Source organism: Erinaceus europaeus, chromosome 18, assembly GCF_950295315.1.
Source record: "Erinaceus europaeus chromosome 18, mEriEur2.1, whole genome shotgun sequence".
Taxonomy (NCBI): domain Eukaryota; kingdom Metazoa; phylum Chordata; class Mammalia; order Eulipotyphla; family Erinaceidae; genus Erinaceus; species Erinaceus europaeus.
Genome location: NC_080179.1, coordinates 162,099 through 181,728, shown reverse-complemented (window position 1 = coordinate 181,728; position 19,630 = coordinate 162,099). Strand labels below are relative to the sequence as shown.

The 19,630-nt window shown below is 49.9% G+C and overlaps 2 protein-coding genes across 3 annotated transcripts in view; one reads left to right on the top strand and one right to left on the bottom strand.

Moving 5' to 3' along the window:
• Positions 1-7,234, top strand: part of CCDC150 (coiled-coil domain containing 150) — a 73,777-nt gene extending 66,543 nt beyond the window's left edge. For both annotated transcript variants that reach the window (XM_060177534.1, XM_060177536.1), the window contains 5 exons: positions 2,578-2,646; positions 2,938-3,099; positions 4,964-5,050; positions 5,931-6,050; positions 6,775-7,234. In XM_060177534.1, coding sequence (XP_060033517.1) covers positions 2,578-2,646; positions 2,938-3,099; positions 4,964-5,050; positions 5,931-6,050; positions 6,775-6,891 — 555 coding nt within the window. In that variant the 3' untranslated portion in view covers positions 6,892-7,234. The remainder of the gene's footprint in view (positions 1-2,577; positions 2,647-2,937; positions 3,100-4,963; positions 5,051-5,930; positions 6,051-6,774) is intronic.
• A 3,454-nt stretch (positions 7,235-10,688) lies between these two features.
• Positions 10,689-19,630, bottom strand: part of GTF3C3 (general transcription factor IIIC subunit 3) — a 30,756-nt gene continuing 21,814 nt past the window's right edge. The window contains exons 11-18 of the mRNA XM_060177533.1: positions 19,360-19,562; positions 18,992-19,093; positions 17,734-17,869; positions 16,235-16,472; positions 15,534-15,724; positions 13,441-13,565; positions 12,289-12,441; positions 10,689-10,912 (exon numbers count right to left, since the gene is read on the bottom strand). Of these exons, the coding sequence (XP_060033516.1) occupies positions 10,790-10,912; positions 12,289-12,441; positions 13,441-13,565; positions 15,534-15,724; positions 16,235-16,472; positions 17,734-17,869; positions 18,992-19,093; positions 19,360-19,562 (1,271 nt within the window). The 3' untranslated portion in view covers positions 10,689-10,789. The remainder of the gene's footprint in view (positions 10,913-12,288; positions 12,442-13,440; positions 13,566-15,533; positions 15,725-16,234; positions 16,473-17,733; positions 17,870-18,991; positions 19,094-19,359; positions 19,563-19,630) is intronic.

Sequence of the window (19,630 nt, the reverse complement as noted above, 5' to 3'; positions counted from 1 at the left end):
ACTGCAGCGGGAGAGGGACAGGGAGATAGTCACTGAGCACTGCAGCGGGAGAGGGGCAGGGACAGGAAGACAGTCACTGAGCACTGCAGCGGGAGAGGGACAGGGAGACAGTCACTGAGCACTGCAGCGGGAGAGGGGCAGGGAGACAGTCACTGAGCACTGCAGCGGGAGAGGGGCAGGGAGACAGTCACTGAGCACTGCAGCGGGAGAGGGGCAGGGAGACAGTCACTGAGCACTGCAGCGGGAGAGGGACAGGGAGACAGTCACTGAGCACTGCAGCGGGAGAGGGACAGGGAGACCCTCACTGAGCACTGCAGCGGGAGAGGGGCAGGGAGACAGTCACTGAGCACTGCAGCGGGAGAGGGACAGGGAGACAGTCACTGAGCACTGCAGCGGGAGAGGGACAGGAGACAGTCACTGAGCACTGCAGCGGGAGAGGGGCAGGGAGACAGTCACTGAGCACTGCAGCGGGAGAGGGGCAGGAGACAGTCACTGAGCACTGCAGCGGGAGAGGGGCAGGGAAACCCTCACTGTGCACTGCAGCGGGAGAGGGACAGGGAGACCGTCACTGAGCACTGCAGTGGGAGAGGGGCAGGGAGACCGTCACTGAGCACTGCAGCGGGAGAGGGGCAGGGAGACCGTCACTGAGCACTGCAGCGGGAGAGGGGCAGGGAGACCGTCACTGAGCACTGCAGCGGGAGAGGGACAGGGAGACAGTCACTGAGCACTGCAGCGGGAGAGGGGCAGGGAGACAGTCACTGAGCACTGCAGCGGGAGAGGGACAGGGAGACAGTCACTGAGCACTGCAGCGGGAGAGGGGCAGGAGACAGTCACTGAGCACGGCAGCGGGAGAGGGGCAGGAGACAGTCACTGAGCACTGCAGCGGGAGAGGGGCAGGGAGACAGTCACTGAGCACTGCAGCGGGAGAGGGACAGGGAGACCGTCACTGAGCACTGCAGCGGGAGAGGGACAGGGAGACCGTCACTGAGCACTGCAGCGGGAGAGGGGCAGGGAGACAGTCACTGAGCACTGCAGCGGGAGAGGGGCAGGGACAGGGAGACAGTCACTGAGCACTGCAGCGGGAGAGGGACAGGGAGACAGTCACTGAGCACTGCAGCGGGAGAGGGGCAGGGAGACAGTCACTGAGCACTGCAGCGGGAGAGGGGCAGGGAGACAGTCACTGAGCACTGCAGCGGGAGAGGGACAGGGAGACCGTCACTGAGCACTGCAGCGGGAGAGGGACAGGAGACAGTCACTGAGCACTGCAGCGGGAGAGGGGCAGGGAGACAGTCACTGAGCACTGCAGCGGGAGAGGGACAGGAGACAGTCACTGAGCACTGCAGCGGGAGAGGTACAGGGAGACAGTCACTGAGCACTGCAGCGGGAGAGGGACAGGAGACAGTCACTGAGCACTGCAGCGGGAGAGGGGCAGGGAAACCCTCACTGTGCACTGCAGCGGGAGAGGGACAGGGAGACCGTCACTGAGCACTGCAGCGGGAGAGGGACAGGGAGACAGTCACTGAGCACTGCAGCGGGAGAGGGACAGGGAGACCGTCACTGAGCACTGCAGCGGGAGAGGGGCAGGAGACAGTCACTGAGCACTGCAGCGTGAGAGGGACAGGGAGACCGTCACTGAGCACTGCAGCGGGAGAGGGACAGGGAGACCGTCACTGAGCACTGCAGCGGGAGAGGGACAGGGAGACCGTCACTGAGCACTGCAGCGGGAGAGGGACAGGAGACAGTCACTGAGCACTGCAGCGGGAGAGGGACAGGGAGACCGTCACTGAGCACTGCAGCGGGAGAGGGGCAGGGAGACAGTCACTGAGCACTGCAGCGGGAGAGGGACAGGGAGATAGTCACTGAGCACTGCAGCGGGAGAGGGGCAGGGACAGGAAGACAGTCACTGAGCACTGCAGCGGGAGAGGGGCAGGAGACAGTCACTGAGCACTGCAGCAGGAGAGGGGCAGGGAGACAGTCACTGAGCACTGCAGCGGGAGAGGGACAGGGAGATAGTCACTGAGCACTGCAGCGGGAGAGGGGCAGGGACAGGAAGACAGTCACTGAGCACTGCAGCGGGAGAGGGACAGGGAGACAGTCACTGAGCACTGCAGCGGGAGAGGGGCAGGGAGACAGTCACTGAGCACTGCAGCGGGAGAGGGGCAGGGAGACAGTCACTGAGCACTGCAGCGGGAGAGGGACAGGGAGACAGTCACTGAGCACTGCAGCGGGAGAGGGGCAGGAGACAGTCACTGAGCACTGCAGCGGGAGAGGGACAGGGAGACAGTCACTGAGCACTGCAGCGGGAGAGGGGCAGGGAGACAGTCACTGAGCACTGCAGCGGGAGAGGGGCAGGGACAGGAAGACAGTCATTGCACAGGCAGGAGAGATCTGCGCCCGGGGCTCCATCAGAGTCTTGTGAACCTGAGGCTCTGCTCCTGGGGGTTTGTAGAGCGAGGGCCCAGCAGGACTGACAACCCGCGAGGTTCTCTATGGCCTCCCTTGTTTCATCCGGCAGGTGGAAAGAACAAGCCGGGTTTTCCACTGACCATTTTTTGTTATTTCCACATTTACTTTCAGCAAATAGAAATAGAATTGAGGCAAATGGAGCTGATTAAGGATCAGTATCAGAAAAAAAACTATGAGCAGGTAGGTGACCTCCACAAACCCTGCTTATATCTACATAACTCAAAAGCTGGGGGCTGGGTGGCAGCACACCTAGTTACGCTCTTGTATCACCATGCGCAGGGACCAAGGTTCGAGCCCCAGGCCCCCACCTGTAGGGGGTGAGCTTCACAATTGGTGAAGCAGGGCTGCCGTGCCTCTCTCTGCCGTCTGTCTCCTCTCCCCTCTCAGTTTATTTCTTGTCCTATCCAATTAAAAAAAGTCTAAGAAAAAGCTCAAAAAACAGAGGCTCACAGCTCTCTCATGTCCTGCCAGTCACTGAGTATCCAGCAGTTTGTGTCTGAAGTGTCGAACCTGCAGAAGGAGATGCAGGTGCTGGCCAAGAGCCAGTACGACACCTCCGCCCAGAACAAGCAGAACGAGCTGCGACTTGAGGCCGAGCGGAAAATCCGGCAGAAACTGGAGAACCGATGCCAGGTGAGTTCTCGTGAGAGAGGCTCAGAATCACCTGCGAGTGGCATCTCCACAGCCCGAATCTGTACGGCCTAGACCTCTCTTCTTCTTTCTCCTCTCTTTCCCTTTCTTTCTTTCTTCCTTTCTTCCTTTCTTTCTTTCTTTCTTTCTTTCTTTCTTTCTTTCTTTCTTTCTTTCCTTTCCTTTCCTTTCCTTTCCTTTCCTCTTTCTCTTTCTCCCTCTCTCTCTCTCTCTTGCTCCCTCTCTCCCTCCCTCCCCCCCCCCCTCTCTTTCTCTTTGCCAGCTGTTGGCCTTCATCCTGCTAGTCCCCAGCCAGCAAGGAGCTCAAGGGCTTCACTCTTTGGCACGTGGTCTCCATTTGCAACTTAATATTTTTTCTTTGTTTTTGTGGTGACCTTGGTTCACTAGACTATGAATGTTTAGAATTTCAGTTTTGGGAGTCAGGCGGTCGCGCAGTGGGTTAAGCACACGTGGCGTGAAGCGCAAGTGACCCACATAAGGATCTCGGTTCGAGCCCCCGGCTTCCCACCTGCAGGGGGGGGTCACTTCACAGGCGGTGAAGCAGGTCTTCTCTCCCCGTCTTCCCTCCTCTCTCCATTTCTCTCTGTCCTATTCAACGATGACGACATCAATAATAACAATAACAATAACTACAACAATAATAAAAAACAAGGGCAACAAAAAAGGGAAAATAAATAGATAAATAAATAAAAGAAAAGGTGAGTCAATTAAAAAAAAAAGAATTCCAGTTTCACAAGTCTTTAAGTCACCACGCCAAATTCACCACCAGGGTACCAATATTCCATTCAAGACTAAATATACGCCAGTCTTTTCTGGCTTTTAGGGTTCCTCATGAGAAACCAGCTAACAGTCTTACTGAGATTCCCTTGTAGGCAAACTCTTTTTTTTCTCACTGCTTTTAGAATTCTTGATCACTGAGGTTTTAATTATGTGTCTCAGTGTTGCCGCGTTTCAGTTCAGATGTGTTTGGTTTGCAACTCTTAGAGCTTCGCGGAAGTGATTGTTTAACTCCTCCAGTTTGGGAACATTCTTAGCTACTATTTCTTCAAATAAAGAATCCTGTCCCTCAGGGCTGGGCAGTGGCACACAGACTGAAGTTCACGTTGCCCCCTGTGAGAACCTGGTTCAAGCCCCTGGTCCCCAGCTGCAGGGAAGCTTCACAAGCAGTGGAGGACTGCGGGTGTCTCTCTGTCTCCCCACCTGCCCTTCTCTCCCCATTTCTTTCTCTCTACCCAGTAAATATCTTTAACAGAGGAAGTAGAGTGCTCAGCCTGATAAGAAGGAGAACGTTACTTCACCGCAGACATATTTCAAGAGACTGAGCTCCTACCTTCTAACATAGTGTCTGCTGTGCAAAGTATTCTCTGGCTGTGACCCTGGGTGGGGCAGCAGGTACAGCACCAGCCTGGGCTCCGTCCCTGGCATCAAGCTACTGGAGTGACTCTTCGGTTCTGTATCTCATTAAGGATTTGTTAGGGGGCCGGTGGTGGCGCACCTGGTTAGGCACACGTGACAGTGGGCGAGGACCCAGGTTCAAGCCCCCAGCCCCACCTGCGGGGGGAAAGCTTCACGAGTGGTGAAGCAGGGCTGCAGGTGTCTCTCTGTCTCTTTTTCTCTTTATCACCTCCTTCCTCTCAATTTCTGGCTATCTCTATCTAATAAATAAAGATAATTAAAAAATTAAAAACAATTTAAAAATATTCCTTCAGTTCTGGAAAGAATATTAATGTTTTTCTCAGGAAAACCCACAAGTCAAAATAATTCGATTGCCTATTTATTATAGTCCTTTTTTTGTTCCATATGGCACATTGGGATTTTGTAAAAATACATGTTATGATGTTTTTAGGAATTAGAAGAAACTGTAAGACACTTGAGGAGATGCAAAGAGGCGACAGAGAATAAGCTGAAAGAAGCCAGTGTGGAGTCAGAACAGGTGAGCCAGGGAGGTGGCGGCAGCGCAGCGGGTAAGCGCACGTGGCGCAAAGCGCAAGGACCGGCGTAAGGATCCCGGTTCGAGCCCCCGGCTCCCCACCTGCAGGGGAGTCGCTTCCCAGGCGGTGAAGCAGGTCTGCAGGTGTCTGTCTTTCTCTCCCCCCCTCTGTCTGCCCCTCCTCTCTCCGTTTCTCTCTGTCCTATCCAACAACAATGGCATCAATAACAACAACAATAAAACAAGGGCAACAGAAGGGAATAAATAAATAAATATTAAAAAAAAGAACAGGTGAGCCAGACCCAGAGCTATAAAGCTTCCCACGAGACTCCTCACACCTATGAGGACCCAGAGAGGGGAAAGGCGACAGACAGTTGGGTGTAGTAATGGGTGGAGGTGTGACTTGGGGAGGAAGAGAAGGCAGGACCATGGGGGAAAAGGGCAAATATATAAAAGTACAGACAGTGTTGAAAGAGGGCAAGAGGACATAGCCAGGGAGAAAGGAGACACCTGCTCAGCCCTGCTCCACACTCCTGAAGCCTGGTGGCTAGCGTGTGCTCAAGTGGGTGTGCCACTGTCTATCTTTTTTAAGTAACTGATTTTTCAGGAGCTAGTTTTTAGTGATTGAAGAATGATGGACAAGACTGTAAGGCAAGAGGGGTACAGTCCCACCCGGTTCCCGCCGCCAGGGCTCCCTGTCCCACCCCCTCCGCCCCCTGGGGGTACGGACCAAAGGTCTTCATGGGGAGCAGAAGGGAAAATCTATTTAAACTTAAGGTGCACAGTGATACGGCTGTCAGCTGGCCAAGTAAAAGTTGAGAGCTAATTCAGACACCTAACTCTTTCTTTCCCCCGTGACTCCTGGCGACGCCTGTGAGCTCAGATAACAGCAAATCTGGAAGAGGCTCACCGATGGTTCAAGTGCAGGTTCGACGGCCTCCAGCTTGAGCTGTCGAAGAACCGGCTGCAGAGGCTTCCCCGGGAAGACAGGTGGCAGGAAGAGGTAGGCTGCACACCTGTGTCCTCAACAGCCTCGGGCCTGTCCTCTAGACGGCTCAGCACAGACTCTCTACACCCCGGTACTCACTCTGCTCGCCTCTGCAGGTTACTGCTGTGAGAAAACAACAAACTCTAGTTCTAATATGTGTTTGAAAATAATAGCTCCAGGGGCCAGGCGGTGGCGCCCTGGCTTGAGCACGTATAGCATTAAGTACAAGGACCTGCGCGAGGACCCGGGTTCAAGCCCCCAGCTCCCCACCTTCAGGGGGAAGCTTCACCAGCAGTGAAGCAAAGCTATAGGTGTCTCTCTCTCTCTCACTGTCTCCCCTCCCCTCTCAATTTCTCTCTGCTATATTGAATGAAAAGGGAAAAAAATGGCCACCAAGAGTGGTGGATTTCTAGTGTCAGCACCAAGCCCCAGCAATAACCCTGGAGGCATAATCATCATCATCATCATCATCATCATCGCCTGGGGGCTAGGCAGTCGCACACCTGGTTAAGTGCACACATCACAGCACACAGGACCCTGGTTGGAGCCCCCGTCCCCACCTGCAGGGGGAAGACTTCACGAGTGGTGAAGCAGGTGTCTGTCTCTCTATCTCCTCCTTCCCTCTCAATTCTTGGATGTTTCTATCCAATAAATAATTTTCAAAATTGTATTAAAAGTACTAGGCCTGTAAGCTGTGCAGTAGGTTTGGAAAGTGACGGCTGTGTTTCCTTCCCTCCAGGATCAGGATAAAAACCACGATGTCGTCACCACACAGTCTGCACTGCAGCGATGGGAAAGTAAACAGAACCTGAGACTGTACCCCAAGAAGTGCCCCTCTAACCTGGACAGGAAGTGACTTCCTGGCAGAGGGGCGTCTCCACTCACAGCTGCCCAGCAGCCGGCTCGTCCGACCGTCCTCAGAACATGACGTCTTCCATGCGGGCTGAAGCGTTTAGCCCTACTTTGCGCTTCTGTGAACGTGGCAGAACAGTACAGAAGCTCCCCGTCTTCTTGCTCCCTCCCCAGTTTCCACCCAATAAATTTATATTGATCTCTTGTATGACAGCAAATACTAATGCATAATATATTTGGCTGTTTTCTAGGTGCATTTGATCAGAAAAACAAATTTAGGGGCACCTCATGATCTGGCTTGTAAATGATGTATTTTGTTTCAATAAAATGTTCTAGTCTGATATTCACTAGAATCTCTGGAAATAGAATCACTTAGAAAACAGCAAGAAAGCCAATGACAAAAAAAAAAAAAAAAGACCTCCTCTATTGTCATAAATTTTACCCTTCTGTCCTGGGTAATATACAAATAATCTCTCAGTACTTAGTTCACAAATTATATTCACAGCTTTCTTGGACATTTACAAAGAGGTTTATTGAATAGAAGATCTGTTCTGCTCAGAGAAATTAGGCCTGGCCCTCCAAAGTCCCAGGTTCGATCCCCTGCACCATTATAAGCCAGAGATGAGCAGTGCTCTGGTAAAAAAATATCCTGTGGTTCTTGTCAGTGTTTCCTTTTTATAAATAAAAAATGGGGAGGCGGGCGGTGCGAAGCACAAGGACCGACGTAAGGATCCCGGTTCGAGCCCCCGGCTCTCTACCTGCAGGGGAGTCGCTTCGCAGGCGGTGAAGCAGCTCTGCAGGTGTCTGTCAAGTGCGCTTAACCCGCTGCACTACTGCTCAACTCCCCCACCTCAGTTTCTATCCAACAATAAATAAAATATTTTTAAAAGCAAACACTTGGCATCTGAGATAAATACTAGATCTAAAGGTCTCCTATTTAGAATGGGAAGTCTGTAGGTAAAGAAACCATTATTTTATTTAATAATGACTGGCAAGATTGTGGGGTAAGAGAGGTACAATTCCATAGAATTCCCACCACCAGAATGTCCCGTCCCCTCCACTGGAAGCTTCCCTGTTCTTTCTCTCTCTGGGAGTCTGGACCAAAGATCCTTATGGGGTGCAGACTGAAGGTCCGGCTTCTGTCATTGCTTCTCCACTGGACACGGACATTGACAGGTTGATCCACACGCCCAGCCATGCAGGCCTTTCTGAACCCCAACCCAGTAAATCCAGAAAGCGCTCTGTGGGGCAGGGTGTGGGGGCTGCAGAGAGGACTGGATTGTTCCATTCATTAGACTGTTTTCCTTAAATTGTCTAAAAAAGGGACCAGATGGTGGCGCACCTCGTGGAGCGCACACAGTACGATGCACAACGACCCAGGTTCAAGCCCCTGGTTCTCACCTGCAGGGGGAAAGCTTCACGAGTGGTGAAGCGGGAGTGCAGGTGTTTCTTTATATCCAATAAATAAAAATTTTGTCTAAGGAGCTGCAGCTGTTTCACAGGGTGACCGAACACGAAGGTGCAGCTCCACCAGAGACCTCTCTTGCCCATCCTCGCGTTCCTTGGGCGCTGTCTCAGGTTTTAGCTACCATCAGCAGCACAGGAACGGAGCAGTTAGCAACCTGCTGAGGTCAGGCTACGCAACAGGCACACACGCCTATCGTCACTGCTCTGAAGTCTCACTTATTCTGCCACCAGGTTGACGGCCGGAGCTCGGCGATGGTACTACGAACCCACTGCTTCCAGAAGCCATTTTTGTGGTTTTTTTCTTTCCTATTTTTGACAGGACAGAGAGAAAAATCGAGAGGGAAGGGGGAGATAGGGAGGACGAGACAGACACCTGCAATCCTGCTTCATCACTTGTGAAGCTTCCCCACTGCAGGTGGGGACCAGGGGCTGGAACCCGGGTCCATGTTTACTTAAGCAGGTGTGTCACTGCCTGGCCCCCTATTGCTCTGAAATTTTACAAGCCGCTTTATTTACAGTTCAGTCATGGTATCCTTAGTGACTATACAACCTTCCTTTCTGTGGAAACAGCAGAAAAACATACCAATTCTGAGTTAAAACACAGAACTTATTTTCTATGTAAATAACAGCAAAACTCAGTACGTGTACAAAAGGAAGTCACAGAGCCAAGGGCATCAGAGTAAGATGCAGCCTGGGACAGGATGTGGACAGACAACTGGAGGCCTCCAGTGGGGATGCCCTGTGCACGTCCCCTCTGCCTCCTGGAGCACAGGCTTCTTTTCAGCAGAATGACCCGACTCGTTGGTCCACAGGCAAAGCAAACAAGGGCCCCCGAGTCCTCAGGCTCCATTTCAAGTCTAACATTCCAAAGAATAAAGTCCTGATTGACCCAGTTTGGTACAATATTCCCTTCTCAGTTAACTGGAACCAGTGGTAATGTTCATTGCATACACTTAACTGTCAGTTTCCCATGGCCTGGGTAAGACAGCTGGTCATAAAGTGAAATCAGGGTTTTATTATCTAAAATTTTTATTGTTGCTTAAATGTTTATTTTTCTAAGAGAAAAGACCAGAGCACTTCTCAGCTCTGCCACATAAGTTGAGGGACTTAACTTGTGAGTCATGTTCTAACTGGGGGATCTAACCTAGACCCTTGGGCATGCAGGACCCAAGCTCCACCCTGGCCAAGTGCTAGCAACCCCCCCCCCCCATTGTTATCTTTATTTATTGGATAGAGACAGTCAGAAATCGAGAGGGTAGGGGAGACAGAGAGGGAGAGAGAGAGACACCTGCAGCCCTTTGCAACCACTTGCAAAGCTTTCCTTCTGCAGGTGGGGACCGGGGGCTCGAACCTGGGTCCTTGTGCACTGTAACTTGTGTGCTCAACCGCGTGTGCCACCCCGGTCCCCGGTGCTGGCTTTCCAAAGGGTGTCTCAGGCTGCAGAGTTCACTGGGTGGAGTGGCTGCACTGTCCTGCAAGTGTCCCAGATCTGAGTTCTGGTGCCCTGTGGGGGCATATGGATGGCAGAACAGTGCTGTGGTCTCTCTCCTTTGTCTCCTCCAACACACACACACACACACACACACACACACACACACACACACACACACACACACACACATTAAAAACCAGGTCTCAGAGGCTGCTCAGTGGTGGCATCATGTACACAGGTACACAGGCTTCACTGGGTCACTGGGTTTGTTCCTGGTGTCACATCAAAGAAAGTTTTGTTTATATAGCACGTTCAAGATCACTAGCAGAGGCCGGTCAGTGGCACACCTGGTTACAACCCCCGTCTCTGCAGAAAACATTTTAAGGCATCCTTTAAACATTTTTGATGGAGCCTCATGAACAGTTTCACCCTTTTCATTGTGTGTGCTTGTGTGTGTGCAATACTACAGCACTGAAGGCTGGCACAGCCCCTCACCTGTGCATGTGTGTGTGGATACTACAGCACTGAAGGCTGGCACAGCCCTCATCTGTGCTTCTTGGGCTCACTGTGCAGAAGGCAAAGCACATGGCCCCGCCCAGGCCTGGCACTTGATCAGCCTCCTGAACACTGCACTCGATGAGCCTGCACACAGCTGTGCTCACAGGGCTGTGCCAAGGAGCCACACCGGCCTCACTCCTCTCTGTACGTCCCTATTTGGTGCCAGGCACACAGAGGATAATGGGGTAAGAAAAGCATCAACGTGTTGCATTCCGAGCTCGAGCAAAGGCTCACACTTCAGTACAAAATACCAGAGTAATGTGACAACTTACAAATTCTTGTAGGAATGTTTATGTAGCTACCAAAAGGTCACATCTTGTTTTAAAAAATGAAATGCAGTTAGATCATTCTCAAACGATTCTTTTCATCCTGGGGTTAATACTAAGAACTAAGAGGGAAGACGGTCTGTCCACAGTAGCGGCCAGTGGTTCCTCCTCAGAGGGCTTCACACAGAGCAATAGGTGTACAGAAGCTTCTGAGCCATCCCAATGTTGCCGCTGCTCTGATAGATGAGAGACAAGTTGTAGGCGATGTCTCTTCGCAAGTCTAACTGGTCAACTTCTATGCCCTGGGGAGAAAACAGAACAAGCAGGACAACCTTATGGTCAACTAGGTGTACGTGTTCACAAGTCACTACATCCCTAATATGCATAGAAGCCAGGTGGTAGCTCACTGAGTAGATTATACCTATTACCACGTGTAAGGACCCACCTGAGACAGTCTAGAGCCGTGGTCCTCCGTGTGTGTGGTGTGTAAGCACGTGTAAGGATCCCCACCTGAGACTAGTCTAGAGCCGTGGTCCTCCCGTGTGTGTGGTGTGTAAGCACGTGTAAGGACCCACCTGAGACTAGTCTAGAGCCGTGGTCCTCCCATGTGTGTGGTGTAACCACGTGTAAGGATCCACCTGAGACTAGTCTAGAGCCGTGGTCCTCTGTGTGTGGGGTGTGTAAGCACGTGTAAGGACCCACCTGAGACAGTCTAGAGCCGTGGTCCTCCGTGTATGTGGTGTAACCACGTGTAAGGACCCACCTGAGACTAGTCTAGAGCCGTGGTCCTCCGTGTGTGTGTGTGGTGTAACCACGTGTTAAGGATCCACCTGAGACAGTCTAGAGCCGTGGTCCTCCGTGTGTGTGGTGTATAAGCACGTGTAAGGATCCACCTGAGACTAGTCTAGAGCCGTGGTCCTCCCGTGTGGGGTGTAACCACGTGTAAGGATCCACCTGAGACAGTCTAGAGCCGTGGTCCTCCGTGTGTGTGGTGTAACCACGTGTAAGGACCCACCTGAGACAGTCTAGAGCCGTGGTCCTCCCGAGTGGGGTGTAACCACGTGTAAGGACCCACCTGAGACTAGTCTAGAGCCGTGGTCCTCCGTGTGTGTGGTGTGTAAGCACGTGTAAGGACCCACCTGAGACAGTCTAGAGCCGTGGTCCTCTGTGTGTGTGGTGTAACCACGTGTAAGGACCCACCTGAGACTAGTCTAGAGCCGTGGTCCTCCCGTGTGGGGTGCAGGGACCAAAACCTGGCGTGTGTGCATAGCAACGCTGGCTCCTTTCCAAGTGAGTCACCTGGTTGGCCTCCCTTTCAATTTAACTTTATATATTTTTGCCAGCACAGTTACTCTTGGGGCTCATTGCCTGTATGTTCTTGTTAGCAGTGGGTTTTTTCTCCTTTTTTGTTTTTATTTTTTGACAGGAGTAGAATTTAGAGAGATACGGAGAGGGGAGAGAGTCAGGGAGAGAGAGAAAGAGAGAGAGAGGGAGAGGAGACTGGTCCATGGCTCAGGAAGCCCCCAGCCTCAGGTGGGCATGGGGCTTGAACCCAGGTCCTCACGCGTGTCATGTGCACTCTCCCAGGTAAGTCACCAACTGCCCCAACCCTTCATTTGTCGAGTGACTCACACACACACACACACACACACACACACACACACACACACACACACACCTCTAGTTGTAGTGGAGGGAGTTCCAGGGCCTTCTGGTAGTAGTGAATTGCCAGGTGAGTCAGCCCCAGCTGGTGAAGGCCACGGCCCAGGTTGTAGAATGACTCTTGGCAAGGCCCCCGGATACTGAGGTACCGATTAAGAAAGGAAAAACCCTATGGAAATAAAGAAGACGCAGGCAGTTAAGAATCTCACTAACTTGAGGATGCACTAAAGCACTGGATATGCCAGGTACTGGGAACACAAATTAAAAAGGAAGCCCAGTGCCACCTGGAAAGCACGCAGGCCTGTCCTGAAGTGACATCACAAGAGAGACGAGGCTTTCTGAAGGTGTGAAAGAAACACGTGACTTGTGCTGAGAGCGAAAGTGTCTACCCAAACCAAACCAGGCAGAGAGAGGCTGCGGTGGGAGCTGCAGTCCCAGTGCTGATGAAGCTCTGAGTAATTCAAACAAACAAACACCAAAGCCAAATATTAAAACTACCAGAGACTCTCAAGACCTTAGAAACCTCTTATTCCTCACACCCATGTTAGTTTTCCCCGAGAGCTTCTGGTTCAGGTTTTTGGGGATTTTTTTGTGTTGTTGCCACCAGTTCATCACTGGGGCTCCGTGTGGCACTAGCGATCACTTCTCCCTGAAGACACTGCTTTCTCTTTTTCCTTCCTTCCTTCCTTCCTTCCTTCCTTCCTTCCTTCCATCCATCCATCCTTCCTATTTTAGGCTCAGTGTGGCACTAGCAGTCCACCTCTCCCTGAGGACATTCTTCCCCCTTTTTCTTTATTCCTTTCTATTTTACTGGACAGAACAGAAAAGCTGACAGAGGAGGAGAGATAAAGACAGACACCTTCAGTCCTGGCTGCAGGTGGAGAGTGGGGGCTTGAACCTGGGTGCTTACGCTGATCCTTGCCCTCCCCTTGGTGCTATGTGCACTTGGCCATCATGCCTCTGCCCAGCCTGCCCTCACTTTCCTCTTTGATGAGGAAGATGCAGATGTCCTACGTAGGTAATTATAAATGCATTGTCTGATAATTAAGAGCAAACTTGTTAATCTGAGTATACGGTGCAATCATTCCCTGTGTGAACTACTCCATAATAAGGGCTATTCGCTTTTAAAGAACACAATGCTATGGAATGAGGTCTTCAAACGCATTACCTGCACCACGAGGGCATGTCTCTTTAGCACGTACTTCTGCGAGGCCATGTGGATGAAGGTCAAGCCTATGCAGAGGTTGTACAGAGGTTCCTGAGGACGCACACGAAAGGCCTGTACGTACTGTCCTGGAAAACGAGCAGTGAGTCAGTCTCTGTGGCAACAAAGCCTCTGATGCTTACTCAAATACATCTGAAGGCTCAACCAAAGGACAGATGCTCAAGTGTGCAGGTTGTTCTCTCTAAAGCAGCAGCCAGACGCTCATTTGAAATGTAAAACAGCGGCTATTATAACAAAGCAAAAAGGGTTCACTATGAAAAGTAAACACGTAGACATAGCTGTGCAGAAAAGATTTCCGAAACAGTTCATCAGCGATCATGCATCTACCCTCTGGTCTTACATCTATTTAAAGAGCAACAGGAAGACGGAGAGAGAGATCACCAGGTAAACAGCACAAAGCACCAGAGACAATAGCCTGGGCTCGGGCTCCCAGCACCACACGGGACACCGTGCACGGCACAAGGAGCCCCACAAATGGGGAGCAGTGCTGTGGTATCTCTCCATCTCTGGAATTAAAAAAGGGGGAAAGCCCACTGGCAGTGGTGGAATGGGGGAGGTGTAAGGTCTCAAGCTGTCTTACGAATTCAAAGGTAGTGGATCATGGAATTCAGAAAACTATGTTTTCATCGATTATAGAAGTGATTTCTCCAAATGCAGCAGATACTTTTATTTTCTCTAGAAAAACAAAATGTATCTAATAATGAATAAAGAATTTGGTGTTCTGTGAATTTCATGCATTTTTCCGCATGGATGGTAGTAGGGTTCCATGCCTACATGATTCTAGCGATGCCAGCATTTTCACTGGAGCAAGAAAAAGACAGAGACACCACGGCACTGTTGTGCCACCTGTGAAGCTCCTTTGCACGGTGCTGCCATGTGCTGACAGGAGCTAGAGCCAGGGTCCTTGTGCAGGGTACCACGGCCCTCTAGCAGGGCGCCATCTCCTGGCCCTCCACCGATTCTACAGACACAACTATCTCCTGTCAAAAGTCTAATCATATGAGAGGGGAATCAAGATTTAATACACACAGATAAAACTTCTATTCTTTCTGACTTCTATTCCAAGAGAAAGGTACCAAATCTCTTAAGCAACTACCTGGGCTTTTTATTTTTATCTTTTCTTGGTGACTAAACCCAGGGAACTGAAATATATTTGAACACTACAGTGACAAAAACTAAACAAAAGGGAGGAAAGTTTCAACATGTCAGTGTTCAAGATTACTGAATGAACACTGACAGAACATCAGTCAAACCCAAACAAAAGGATTAAAAAGTCACAAGGACAGTTTATTAGAATGAAGCAAAGTGAGCAAGAGGTTCATGTTCCGCTGTCAATCTAAATAGCTGGCTAAGCATTTTGCCACCTGTTTGCTTCTGGTACCTTACTACAGAAATTCCTTATAAGTCTTACAGACGATGAATGCAATTCCCAGGTTTCACTGCAGTCAGTAAACACCATCTAAGTGAAGCTTGATATAAAGCCCTTTCCCAAGGAAATGAACTATCAGCAAATCATAACTCCTTTTCTCATCCGACAGCAAGTTAAAATTGGGCAGCAAAGCATCCATGATTAAGAAGCATTAAGACAGTAAGCGTATGCAGGGGTGGGCTAGATGGCATAATGGTCATGCAAAGACTCTCATGCCTGAGGCTCCCAAGTCCCAGGTTCAATCCGCTGCACCATTATGAGCCAGAGCGGAGCAGGGCTCTGGTAAAAAGTGAAAGCTGAGCAGCAGGAACTGTGGCTTTAACTGAACCGTAAGGCTGCTGCAGTCTTTGAAAGCCAAGGCACTGTACAGAGATACGTAGCAACACCACTACTGCCAACAGTTAAGTCTTATCTCTATACATATGTGGCACTGTTATAAATACTATATATTAACTCATTTTAATTTTCACAAAAAAATCTACTGGGTAGGTCCACTTATCTGCACATTTATTTATTCAGAGAGAATGTACAGCAACGGGAGCCAGAATCAACTAAGCTCACGGGTGCGCTGCCACTGTGTGTCACCATCATAGCAGCAGGATCTTACCGAGCGCGTGCTTGAAACTACCAGAGACAAAGGCGTTGTGTCCGTTGAGGACACACAGCGCGTGGTTCTCAGGGTTCTTCAGCATCAGGCGGAGGCAGAAGCGGTGATGTCGCACCTCCTGGGAATGGTTGGTGACTTGGTTAAAGATGTTCCAGAGCTGGGGCTTGTTGACATTTTCCATGACCATTATCCTAGCATGGCAGAAACACAGTGGGGATAAAAAATGGGAAGAGAACATCTTTGCTTTCTAGGAAAGAAACCTCCAGTGCGGTGCTACCAACATTCAAGCGCAGCATTCCCCACGACGAAAGAGGACAGCTTTGCTCTGCCCAAGTGAAGCCACTTCTTTATAGAGATTTTCCTGGAAACCGCTGCGTATGTTACTGTTTCCACATCTCGCTTCTGACTGTCAAGAAACTTAATAGTAGCAATACTAAAAAACAGAAGCAAATGGTTGAATTTCATCTTTCTCTCCCTGGCCATTGTGGCTGATAACGTTTGCTGGGAATCATGAGCAGGCTCTCACCCTCCCAGTTACTCCTGAGTGCGGTATTATGTCCACTCTACAAGTGGACAGGCTGAAGTAGCAGAGGGCAAGTGTGTGACAATGATGCTCTCCTGTGCTGCCTGAGAACCATCAGTGAACTCAACTACCATGCAGGCATTCGAGGAGTTCTTAAGTTTGAGGGGAAAAAAATCACCTGATATAGTCGTATGCCTTTCTGAAATTTTTGTCCAGAATTGCAGCAGAAAGACCCAAGTGTTCCAGCTCTTTGCGTTTTAGCCTATCATCGTAAAATGAGTAATATTCCAAGGAAGAGTCCACGAGTAACTCAGCTTCCTGATAGCGGGCCAGGTCACATAACGTGTGTATGGCCTTTAGCAGAAGGCTCCACCAGTCATCTTTAGCCAAGACACTTGTGAGGACAGCAAACATGGCTGAAATGAGAGCAGTGAGAGTCAGTCAGGAAAAGCTAACAGAATTAGAAAGAAACATCCCCATGTTCAAGTTTAGGATCAGATTAATAAGGTGGGTGCTGTGAGCCTGCCTTCACAGCCAACACTTCTGGCAGTAATGAGAAAGGGTATATCTGGGTCATGCCCTCCTCCCTCTGCTCTCCCTCCCTAACCATCTACAACGCCAGGTATCCTCACCGCTTTGTTCTCTACAAACCCTACCTCCTTTGTGTTGCTCCGTGTTAACTGGGAGACAGACCCTGGTTTCCAAGACTATGGACAGCGTCCCCTACGCTTGGTGCTCTGCAGGAGCCGAGACAGGGCCATGCCTGAGTGCCTGGCTGGTAGCAGATGGGCAGGGTTGGTCTCTGTGTGGAGCACCTATCCCCAACTCCATCCACAGGTTCTGTCACTAACTAGACTGAATTCCAACATGGCTCCGTCCACTGGGTTGCACCTGGCAAGCTGCTGAGACCCTGAAAGGGGTCGTGGCAACCTTCACTGGCTTCTTTTATTTTCTATTTTCAGTGTTGAAAGACGAGAATCAGCTGGGAGCCAGGCTCAGCCTATCACTGCTCGTGGGACTGGAGCTCTGTGCAATTGTGCTTTGTTGTTGACAGAGATGGGGAGGCATCAGAGCTGAGGGATGAGCTGAGTCTTCACTCCCTTTCTTCTCCTCACAACACCTTGCTATGTTTTCACCATGTGCGTTAGAAATGCAGCCCTTCTGCCTACCACACACTGCAACACTGAAGGAATAAAGGTCTACTGAACTGCAGGGCTAATACACTCATTCTACAGTCTGCGGACTTCCAAGTAAAAACTTCACCTAAACAGACTCAATGGCTTTCCAGGTAAAACCAGACACTTTCTTGAGACTGGTCCAAGTAACTTATTTTGAGAATTCCCAAGATTACTGCTTCTTTATTTGAAGTTTTTTCTTTCTTTTTTTTTTTTTTTTAACCAGAGCACTGCTCAGCTCTGGCTTATGGTAGTACAGGGGATTGAACTTGGGACTTTGGAGCCCCAGGCATGATGTCTCTTTGCATAACCATTATGCTGTCTACCCTCTACAATTATTGCTTCTTTTAAGCTATTCATTTGTATTCCAAATAAATGTATTACAACAGAGATTTGGATTAGAAAATTTCAATTTACATGGAAATGTGTATATTTAATTAAATTGGATGCTACCTCAACATTCTTTCAAGCCATATAAGTTCTATGTAAAAAATATAAATACCTTTTGCATCACAGTTTGCTGTCTCTTGGTCACTGTTGTCTGATATTTTGTCCCTTGGCACCTTAATAAGATAGAGATGCCTCTCCCCAGATTTGGAGCTGGATATCAAACAGACCTGGGCTCTATTCATTGCTACCTGCATTAAAGATGACGAGTTCAGATATGTTTTAATCACATTTAAAAAAAAAAATTTACTTATTTATTCCCTTTTGTTGCCCTTTTTTTTTTTTTGTAGTTATTATTGATGTTGATGCTGTTGGGATAGGACAGAGGGAAATGGAGAGAGGAGGGGAAGACAGAGAGGGGGAGAGAAAGACAGACACCTGCAGACCTGCTTCACTGCTTGTGGAGTGACTCCCCTGCAGGTAGGGAGCCGGGGCTCGAACAGAGATCCTTACACCTGTCCTTGGGCTTCGCACCATGTGCACTTAACCCGCTGCGCTATCGCCCGACTCCCTAATCACATGATTTAAAAAATAAAACTAGAGGTAACAAGTTGCATGGGAATGAGCCTCAAACGTTTAGTATGGAAAACCAAAATACTGTCCATATAAACACCAAAAGAGACACAATCATAGTATGAACAACTGGCAGTAGAGTGAAATTTTTCTTACTGAAGAGGTTTGGGCCATGCAGCCCAATTTAGCAGGCAAAGAGGCGATTCACATGAACTTCACAGCATATTTACAAGATACTCGACTAACAATCTGCAAAAAAGCTAGACTCAGAAGAGGTGTCATTTCTGGAAGACAGATGTGCAGCGGAAGCAAATTAGACACACAGGACTGTCTATAGGGCCAGTGACTGCTAATACTAAACTTCTTACTTTTCTAAATATTAGCAATGATTTTTTATTTCCCTTACTCTATGGTCAAAACCTCAATTTCACAGAGGACTTTCAACTATCCACTATCACAGTATCTAAGTCTTTTGCCTTTATCTGACTTTCACTTTAAGAAGTTTCCATGGAGGAGTTATATAATAGCCATGACTCGTGTTAAAATCAAACCCTAACCATTTGAAAGTCAACAGAGGGTTACCAAGGAGACGCACTTAGTGTACCTGCTGTCAGGCACATGACCTGGGTTTGAGCCCGATTCCCACTACGCAGGAGGAAGCTTAGTGCTGTGGTGCCCCTGGTTCTTCTTCTCTGTCTCTGGAAACTTAGCCTGGCGCAGTAAAGTTCCAGTGCCAACACCATCAAAAGAACCGACAAAGCTAATATAAAGGGAAAAGAAAGGAGAGGAGCGCCACGTACCTTTAGAAGCATGGCTAGCATGGTGAGCAGGGAGTCCACGTATCCGTACATCTTGCCTTGTGAAAACAGCAGTGTGGACCGGTGAAGCAGCAGCTTCAGCTCCTGCAGAGGGACAGGACAGTGAGTACCACCAGCTCCTTTGCTGAAGACTGCTTTGCCTGCTTAGAAAAGTCTTAGAAGCCAAGTCGTAGAGAAATATGCTCTAACATCTCAATGCTTGAGATCCAATATATCAGATGTGCCACTTCATGCCCACGAGTGACTGGACTTAAGGTGCACAACTCTTCTGGCTACAAGCTGTACAGACAGCTGTGCTGAGGGAAGCTGTCGAGTCCACAGCCCGCAGATGCCTCTGTGCCGGGACCCACCTGCTGTGCAGCGTTGGTGTCCTGAGCTAGAGTGTCTGGGTCATACATGGGCTCCAGGGCCTCCAGCGCCTTCTCGGGGCGGCCCAGCTGCTGCTGAAGGGTAGAGAGCGAGATCCGTGCGTCCAGGTGGAGGGGGGCCAGGTCCACCACTTTGCCGTAGCTCTCAGCGGCTCGCTCCATGTAGCCCAAGGCCTTGAGACACTCTGAGAGGACAAAGCACGACCACTAACTCGTCTGTCAGCTGGCCATTTCCCACCTTCCATAAAAACAG